The sequence below is a fragment of the Ascidiella aspersa genome, chromosome 7, assembly GCF_963924565.1.
Source record: "Ascidiella aspersa chromosome 7, kaAscAspe10.2, whole genome shotgun sequence".
NCBI lineage: Eukaryota > Metazoa > Chordata > Ascidiacea > Phlebobranchia > Ascidiidae > Ascidiella > Ascidiella aspersa.
In genome coordinates, this window is record NC_139453.1 from 15,470,579 (window position 1) to 15,481,112 (window position 10,534).

A 10,534-nucleotide genomic window follows, 5' to 3' on the forward strand; every position below is an offset into this window, starting at 1 on the left:
AATTCTGCGAAAAAAAAAACAAAGGGCGATTACAGGCGAGATGCACATAAATAAAATAAGTAAATATTTTGTTAATATTGAGTTGGGTGGAATCGTCCTTTCTCTTTAACAAAATTCCAATAACCATGCATAGCCGGTAACAAAACCAACCACAAACACATACACACATATGTATACATATATTGCAGTATTAAACAAAACAAAAAATATATATATACAAGGGTTTTATTCCATATTTAGGTAAAAAGCACATAATTTTATCTTTAATAATGCACAATTGTAGGCATATATATACATTTAAATAAATCATAGCAGTTACTGGCAAATAAATTTAGGCAACTATTGAAAACTTAATAAGTCATACAAATAGCCAAGTGTCCCTGTGAGCGTATTGTTTATTAAAGTTAAAAAAGAAAAGTAAAAAAAAAATATATTTATGAGATTTAAAATACCAAATGTCATTTAGTAAAAAATATTTCTGTTTACCAACAAAAATGTAAATTGCTATTGGAATTTGTTTGCAACATAAATTATATATATACAGAGATTATAAAACATAACTTTATGTGTTTCAAATATTGTGTGCACAAATACTATTTGCCATCTATTAAATGGTAGCTTACCAATGGTCTAAATCAGTGGTTCTTAAACTTTTCTTGTCAATTACCACCAAGTTCCGGTTTAGGAACCTTTTTAGCTAATGGAACAATAAAAGTTGAATATTTTTTGTTGTATCTTCATAAGAGCCATATAATATTTTTCAACATCTAGATGAGGTTGGCAAAAATAGTGTTTTAAATAGGGCCATTAATTTTGTATTACTTTCAAGACATATTAAATGCAAGAAATGCATTCCCTAAGTTTGCTAAACCTGATTATAAAGTTCCATGGTACGAACAGGACCTTTTAAATAAATGAGATTGCCTTTAACGAGCTAACAATCCCGAAAAGACAAAACACCACTAAGATTTCTGTATTAAAAGAGCGATATGGCGCCATCAAAAGAGTTATAGGTTACCGACACCTGACCTAGTGCTTTTATACTACCACTAGATGGCACTTTGTTTTTAAAAGCATGTTTATTAAACCTTTTGTGGCCATTTATTTTTTTTTTAAATCTGCTTATGACACAAATCAAAATAAGGCTGATTTACACTATATGTTGATTGCTGCTTTGTAAAAGCTTTTTTTCAAAAATTTAAATAACATCAAGAAGCTGCTTGCAAATCACCTGGAACGCTTCCTCGATAATAGACATTAAAATTTCATGTGTGTTTCATTTTTGTTTTCTTGTAAAAAATAAAGGATACATTATAACAGTTAATCGTGAGCAGAGCAGCTATATAAAAAAATAATAGGCTTGCAAATTAAAGTCCAGCATCAGCAATCTCTATAAATAACATTTAAACATAGCACTAGGGAATAGGGATGTCTGATAATACCTGATCAGAGCCGATAACCGATGCTTAGTGATAGTATCGGTACACACCCAATATCAGGCACCAAATTATTATAGCAATTTCAGCAATGATCTTCGATCATTCAAATGCATCAATTTCTACTTTAAAAGGTGAACTTATCAAAAAAACAACAATTTAACAAGTAAAGGTAACTAAACTTCTTTCCCCTAGAGGGAAATTGGTGCAACAACCAAAAAATTATTAATATGGACTGTTTCCATTTTTACTTTTGTTTGTTTAAGCATTGTAATGACGTCATTTGGAATTGGATTGTGATACTTTTAGCCTCAAAATCAGGTATTGTTATAACAATAAAATATACAGTATTGGATATCCCTACATAGCACTATATAGTGAATGTAATTGTTGAACTGTGGGTCATTACAACAAAGGGTGGTAGTTTGACTCAGTTGGGGTTTATTTTGGTAATAAATAGGATTATATGGTATCATTGCCCCTCAAAAAGCAGTTCATGGCTTTTAATTTTGTAAATTTGTATTATTATTATTAACGGGTGGTTATACTAAAAGTTTAGGAACCACAGAGGAACTTATCATACCAGTTAGCATACTTCCATGTTGATAAGCAATCTAAATACGAAACACAAAACGCAATTGAACACAACAAATTTCAAGGAATCACAGGCAGTGGAAATGTAGTGTGAACATTTCAAGTAAATCAATGGAAAAGTAGTTAAAAAGGCTATTTACTTAATTACTGCTCCTTAGCCAATATTATTCCAATAGATACACACAACATCTATCAGTAAGGGAGTACCAAAAACAGAATGGAAGGTAAACTAAAAGTCTGTAAAAAAAATTGTGCAAAGGTATGACAATTAAATATGAACTTATACTGTACACTTTTTTTTAACAAAATGTACAAAGACTTGCAAACAAATTTTTAAAGTGTTTGGCCCAGGATAAAAATACATATCAAATTATTAAAAAATAACTGTTTCATAAATGCTTTGCTTCCAGTTTATATATATCGTCGCTAATAACAAAAAATGTCTTAAGTCCAAAAACGCCAAAATTTTTGCGCGTTTTTTGCGAATACTGTTGTATCTCTAGCTTCTTTGATTCAATTAAGAAAAACTGTCGTAACTCCATAAAAAACAAATTTAATATAGAATATTAGATGCCTGACTACTTTTAGTGTGTACTACTTAATAATATATATTAAAAAATTTAAGACTATTCTTTTTTGTCAACAAAAACAAAACGTGTCAACAAAAACCAAAAAATTTCTAAAAGAAAACACATTTTTTCTCAAAACCATAAATTTGGACTTACAACAGTTATTTTTCTATTAGCGATGATATGTATACTTTAATTTAAATACTCAAGTAATCTGTTTTTCAACTTTAATAATAAGGAACCTATAGGAAATACCTTTGCAGTATCTGGAATTTGATACAGACGATTAGCAAAGCACTAGTATAGGTTCTTTGAATTGAAATAAAATTTAATCAGCGCTTTATTATTTTTTGGAAATTAGTATAATCTTCACAAAAATACAACTTCCTTATAAAAATTATTTTGATGATGATTTCAACTGCCATAATTTACAGAAGAATTAGCCAAAAAATTGTAGATTGTTTAACACAAATGCGGGATGTAATAATAAGTAAACATGATACTATTAATGGCAGCAAACCTTAAAATGCTGTGTGTCCTAAAAAGAAGATCATTAAATATCAGAAAAACAACTTTTGATATATATTGAAATCTATAAACCTTAAGATCTGGCATCTGGACAAAAAGCATTAAACAACTTACGCAACTTAGTTTGTGCGGGTGGCCATTTAGCAAACCCTTCATTGTTTTGTAAGAAAAACACCATGGTGCCATGAACAGCTTTAAAATAAACTTCCTTTACAACAGAGGTAACATGTTGAAGTCCACTTCTGTATTGGTGCTCAAAAGCTGGAATCAGAACTTGCTTTCTTTTAAATCGGCTGCTTTCCATTCTTAAAATGGACAATGGAGTGGGATCTCTCCATTCTGGGATGAAAATAACAAACGACAGTGGGCTGTTTGACTGGGCCAAAAGCTTTTCAAAATGTTCAACCATGGCTTCCATTAGTTCCTCACAAAATGGCGGATTTGCCTCAAATGATCCCTGAACAGGAAAAAACTGCATTACAGGGCCACTTGATCCAAAATATGAGTCTGTATCAAAAAAAGCTGAAAGGTATTGCTTGTAGAAACAATTTAACGGAGAAGCAAAGCATTCCATTGTTACTCCAAATTCCTCATTGAGGCACTTAAACACTTCGGTGGGCAAAGATCCATGAAGCATAATACCTTCATATTGATTTGGTCCGAAAAAGGTGTGGTAACGCTGCAATAAACACCACATTCTTGCATGAATCAATTCCATAGTAGGATCATCTTGACAATTAATTCGATACAAATGTTCTAGTTTCTGATAGTGAATGGCGTTTAGCTTCACCATATCAGAGTTAAAAGTTAATGAGACAATACCTTTATCCTTTACAACTTTAATATTTGATAGTTTCGGACTTGGGCAAATCAATGTCCTTGGCCTAACGGGCACAATATTACCCTGCGGACTAACATTCGGAGGTATTGTAATATTGTTTTGTCTTAAGATACTCAAATGTTTATCCAGAAGAGCCTTTGCCTTCCCTTGGGCCATGAAATACATTTCCCTGCATATGTCCTCTACAGACTGCTTTGATGCTTTTGTTAGATGTGGCCCACACTCCCTCCGCAAACTGTGCAAATATTCTAAGTAATCCTCTAAAGAGGCATTTTGGTCTTTTCTTAACCACTTCAGTGCTTCATCAGTATGCCATCTTATGATTTTACTACTTTCAAAATTCACACATCTTTTTTCAATCAGTTTTCTTGCTCCTTCCGCATACTGAAACAAGTCTTTTCGTGCATCGGAGAGATTTCGAATTTTTGACAATCGTATTGGAATGTCATGAATCACTTCACGAAACATAGCAGGTGACACCTCTTCTCTGCACTGCGTCGGAAGTAGGGGATCAAAACCAGTATCAAATACTTTTCTTTCCATAATCCACCTATTAAAAGATTCCGCTGGTGCATCAATACTTTCACGTGACATGCACAGGTTCTGGTAGTGCTCTCGCATTTCTTTGACAACTTTGCCTCTGAGTTGTTCAACCTCAGGAATCGGGGGAAGAAGTGAACTTGTTACACCTTCTATTACTTCAGCATCAGCCTCAATTGAAAAATTCCACAGTTTTTCCAATTTGATAGAGGTGATATGATCGGTGTCCATTTCCTCAATTTACGCTCTCCTGAGTCACATTCGCAATTAGGTGAACAAAGAAATGGTACACAATGTATGGGTCTATGATAAAAATGTACAATAATTATATCATTGCAATATATAGCTGTTAATAATGTGCTATATAGAAAGTCAAAAGTGTAAGCTGCAAACGTTTTATACATAATTTGTTATATGTTTATATAACTATTTAAATGAATAGTCCTATATTTTAAATAATCAAACGTTTACCTAAAACCTACTTTGTATACATTGTGATATTTTGGTACATACACTGAACAGTGCATAGGCATAAGTTTTAGTAATGTGTACTATATGTGCTGATTATGACAAACTTATGGCATGAAATTAAACTCAAATATAAATTCAAGTTTGTTGTTGTCTAACTGTCAACAAGCTTGCAATAAATTGAATTAAGGTTTAAATATAATAAGGTATAATAGGTTTTGGCGTTGGTATACAATCCTAACACAACAAATATTAAATTACTGCACGATATTTGGGTTAGGGTGCAGGTTAGCGTTTGGGTGGTTGATTTTAAAATAGTTTGAACGCCGTGGTGGGACTCTAGACCAGCGGCAGCAACTGCATTCATAATACCTAACTCCTAACATAACCTGAAACTACTGATAAGTCTACCAATGGGCTTACGGCACAACGAAGGGTCAACTGAAAACGTAAAACTGTACATATTTACATCAATATCGAAACATAAAATACACTATTATTAACATTACATTTGGGTAAGTCGTTGGAAAACGCTTAAAAGTTTTCGTGGTTGAAGGCTAAGTGAAGTAGCCCAATAGTAAATTCATTAAATCTCTTCGTCTTCTAAATTATGTGTTAGTTTATTACCAAAGTTTCATTTGCTTAACATACCACGCACTACACACATTATTGCGATTACAAACTGTGCTTTCGTTTGTTAAACCCTGTGAATGCTGTGCACAATGTGCAATGTATGCATAGATTCAGCAAGATCGTTTTCTAAACTGGGCTGCGTCGCCCTCTGGAGGCCCTTGTGGCCGTGCGACAGGGTGCTAAAGACAAACATAAAAACAATAAAAACAAGGACAAACAACCACCGTTTAGTACGTCATTCATGTTACTAATCGATTATTTGTATATCTATTTCTGATAGAAAGCATTTACCATTTTTGACCTCCGTACTAGAGATTAAGGGTTAACCCAGGAGGCTATGTCGCCCTACAACTACATATTTGCCTATTAAAACTTAGCGAATGCACACATTTTCGCGCAATTGTTCTATATCTTTAATATACGTAACACCGAGAAGAAACAGAAACAGTAAATATACAGTAACCGCCTCATGCAAACGAATTTACTTTCATTATACTCTTTCTATGTTATTATAGGCTAGCACCATTTGTAGGTAGGCTACTCCGTTTCTTTCCAAATACTTAATTTCTCCTAAATAATATGATGTGTAGGCTACACCTAATATAATTTTTTTTGCGATTTTCGGGCAATAACGTATGGCAACCTATGTCAAATGTATTTAAGCAGATCCTAACCTAGAACTTTCACAATCAAACTATATTATTTTTGCATTTTGCTGGTTAAACAACTTAATTGCTAAATACATCACATTAAGATGACATTAGGGAAACACTGAATGAAAGCCATTGCAGACTCACCGAATCTTTCGATCAATGATGCAAGCAGAGCAGGCTAGAAAAACAACTAGCCTGCAGTGAGGTTCGCTTACGACCTTCGGTGAAACAGATGTACACACATATCTGCTTGCATCATTGATCGACAGATTCGGTGAGTCTACAATGGCTTTCAGTGTACTATGATATGTAAGCCGTAATCGTCAGCTTCAGAAGGGCTAGATTCCAGTTGTTAACACGCATATATGTGTACATATGTTTCATTGAATAAATGATAGGGTAGGCTACTGTGGATCCCCTTCAATATGAAGTTGCTTGTACTAACAGATTGAGCAAGCATTGGCGTATTGTTGTTTCTCGACTTTCTCCTCTCTGAGTCTGCATAGCTCACTTGGTAGAGCGACGGTCCCGGCTTGACCGGAGGCCTTAAGTTCGAACCTCACTGCAGGCTAGTTGTTGTTTAGCCTGCTCTGCTTGCATCGTTGATCGACAAATTCGGTCAGTCTGCAATGGCTTTCAGTGTGCTATGATATGTAAGCCGTAATCGTTGGTCTAAAAGCAGCTTCAGAAGGGCTAGATTCGAGTTGTTAACATACATGTGTGTGTACATATTTTTCATTGGACATTAGGAAAAGCTTGTTATATGTAGGCTATCCATTGCGTCACTGATACTAAAATAGTTGATCATTTAATCCGTATAAAGCAGGGGTTCCCAACCTGTGGGCCATGGACCCCTAGGGGGCCACGAGCCTTTTTCAAGGGGGCCATGAAAAAAATTCAAAAATAATATGTTCTTTTAGTTGATTATTTCTAAGTCTACTCCACTATAAACAAAAGAAATTGAAGCCGTAAGAAGAGACGGCAACCCGATTGAGCTTTGAGAAAGATAGTTTGACCACATTTTGGGCAAAACTTAGCAATTCGCACCCTAAGCTTAATGAAATTGTTATGCTGGTTGCCTTTCCCATTAATATATAGCCTAGTTGCAGGGCCGGATTAAGGTTTTTATGGACCTGGGGCTGTATGGTAGTCGGAGGCCTATTGGTCTTTTTTCATTTTGTTTCTTGTTTCACAATTCATAGGCGTAGCCAGGGAGGCGCAGGGGCCATGTCCCCCCAAAATTTATAAATATTTTATTCCTAATAATTTGTTTTGTAGCATTTATGAGCAGTGCCACAACAGTCGATCACAGACATGTCACGCCTTCAATTGTCATGCACTGTTACGTCATAAACGATGTAGTTATTATTACTTTTGCTATACATTAATGTAGTTTTACTTTTACTACTTATTTTAGTCTGCTCTTTGAATGGTTTGTGAGTATTGCGAACACTAAGTCAGCTGCTGCTCGAAACGGTTTGCTAACATTGTTATTTGTGTTCGTTACGGCAGTTAATACTCTGGTAAAGGCTAAACAAAAAAGTTAAAACTTTTTGGCGCCCCCCAAAAAAATTTTCGGCTGGCTACGCCACTACCACAATTACCATAAAATAACATTGCTTTATTCACTTATCAAACTGATCAAATTAACGTGTTTTTCCAGCTGTTCATGACATCATCGCTGTATGTTTTTTCTCCAAAATCTCGTTTTTTATACAAAAGTAGAGCTAAGGAATGCAACCTACTTAGACTAACGCATTTGATTCTTTAGTCTTTTAAGGACTGAAAATAGGCGTTTGCCAGAACAATTAGTAATCATCATCAGACACAGATACATTCTTAAAACAACAGATAGCCCATTTTCGTTAATAAATCTAAACGTTTTAGCTTCTTTGCTACTTTTGACGTTGAAATGGTGGTATTTTAGCGCTGCAAAAAATGAATCATTTCTTCAGGCAGTGATTTGTCTTTAAACAAGTTTATGTAGCTCTTTGTGATTTGTTTTAGCATATAGCCTATAGTCTTCTCATAGTAGCTTCATTTTGTGAAGTAACAAACACGCACTGACGTCAAAAGCTAGTCGTCTTATAAAAGCCTCAAAATAAATATGATGGATATTTCTTTAAACCAGGGGTCGGCAACCTAAGGCCCGCGGGCCGGATCTTGCCCAACCATGAAAATCATCCGGTTCGCGACCTGTTTTTACAAGCTGGACACAAGGTCATCCTCATTTTAACTAACTATGTTTAAAATACTTGAAAGCCATACGTTTTATAAAATTGTTTTATTACGGACCGCCGAGAACTTACTGAGTTTGCTGCCTGGCACCAGTGGCGATAACACTAGATTTTAGCTTTACAGTTATTTTACAAAGATAACCGTCGGTTGGTCCTATTAATTTGTTAGTGATGAGCCTATTTTTTGTGGTGGGCCTGGGGCTGCACCCCACTCAGCCCCCGCCTTAATCCGCCCCTGCCTAGTTGTGAATGTTGGTTTTAACAATAGTACTTTTGAAGACAACGCAGCGCAGTGTCTTGGGATATTCAATATGACATGCGGCTGGCTCTTTCCACCACTCTACTAGCAATTAAGACATTGTCAGAACAAAAAAACAAAAACAAGCTAAACCATCACATTAACTGAATATGTAATAACTAATTAATGTACTATCATGTTTATTGCGTGTTGTATTTATATCATTTAATCATTTAACCGGTTACTGTATAAACCAGGGATCGGCAACTTTTTTCTAGTCGCGGGCCAAAACCAAACTCGGATAAATCTCTGCGGGCCGCACAAAATCGCATATGTGGGCAAAAATCAGCAAGGAAAGTATGGATAAGTTGTTTAATTACCTTTCTAACTCTGTTTCGCAGGATACATTGCAAAAATGTATTAATTACGCGGAAGTAAATCGGGAAAATCTCTATCAAAAGTATAGAAAACAACATGACGACAAGTTACAAAAGCTTAAAATGAACCCAAGAAATAGACCTGTCAACCAAGGTAATGGTAAGAATTGGGTTAAGAATTTATCTAGCACTCAGCTAACCCTAGCCCAGACGAACGTCCTCTCTCTTGGCTTAAATTTTGCCGTAGCACCTGCCAAGGTACCTACTCAACAAATTTTAGCCTCAATTTAAGGAGGGCTCTGGAGATTAACACCCCCCCCCCCCCCCCCCCGGTGAAGTTTAAAATCCCACCAAACAATCGAACCCAACCTCCAACTGGACGAAAAACAAGCCTTAAAAGAGCTCAAAAATAACACAGGTTTGGTAATTCAACGGGCGGACAAAGGTAATGTTACAGTTTTTATGGATAAATCTGAGTACGATAATAAACTTCACAATATGTTGGCAGACAAGGACACTTACTGTCCTGTCACGGTTAATCCCACTAAAGGTATAGAAAAACCACTTAACAGGTACATGCAACGGATGAAGAAAGAAGAGAAGGTGAACAACTACGAATGGAACCTTCTCAAAAGTTCTGATGCTACATCACCATTACTTTATGGGTTACCCAAAATACACAAACCTGAAATCCCGCTTAGGCCTATTGTTTCATTCATTGGGTCCCCCACGTATAACTTAGCTAAACGTATTTCTTTAATTTTATCCCCTCTTTTAGGTCAAACAGAATATCATGTTAAAAACTCGAATGGTTTCGTTGAAGAAATTACAAATTTTCAAATAAAAGAAGGTGAAAGCATAGTCTCGTTCGACGTTGTCTCCCTGTTCACCAATGTCCCCGCTAACCTGGCTATACAAGTAGCTAAAGAACGTCTTAACCAAGACAACACACTGGAAAACAGGACTAAGTTTAATATTAATGATATACTAGAAGGGTTAACTATATGCCTAGAATCTACATACCTTAAATTGAAAGGAAAACATTATAAACAGATATTTGGAACAGCTATGGGGTCACCGGTTTCAGTAACAGTGGCAAACTTGGTTATGGAGGACATCGAACAACGGGCCATGAATTCATTCCATACCAACGTCAAGGGGCTGTTTATGAGATTCCCTGTGGAGGTTGTTCAGCAACATACATAGGGGAAACTAAACGTTCCTTTCATAACAGGAAACTCGAACACATGCGTGATGTCCGCCACGAAAAGGCATCCCGGTCAGCTCTGGCAGAGCATGCGGTTGAACTCCGACACGGAATTGATTGGGATAACTGTAAATTCTAGACTGGGAACCGCACTATTACAAAAGACGGTTCATTGAATCATTCCGGGTTGACAAATCTCCTAACACCATGAAT

The 10,534-nt window shown here is 35.6% G+C and overlaps 1 protein-coding gene across 1 annotated transcript; it reads right to left on the reverse strand.

Moving 5' to 3' along the window:
* Nucleotides 1-8: 8 nt before the first annotated feature.
* LOC146137999 (mRNA (2'-O-methyladenosine-N(6)-)-methyltransferase-like) lies at nt 9-4,796 on the reverse strand. The gene has a single exon (XM_083393527.1). It carries the CDS (start codon nt 4,737-4,739, stop codon nt 3,201-3,203), a length of 1,539 nt encoding a protein of 512 aa, XP_083249653.1. The 5' UTR covers nt 4,740-4,796; the 3' UTR covers nt 9-3,200.
* Nucleotides 4,797-10,534: the final 5,738 nt, after the last annotated feature.

Excerpts from the sequence above, each read along its gene's own strand:
- LOC146137999 (XM_083393527.1), bottom strand. The coding sequence starts at position 4,739 with ATGGACACCGATCATATCACCTCTATCAAATTGGAAAAACTGTGGAAT.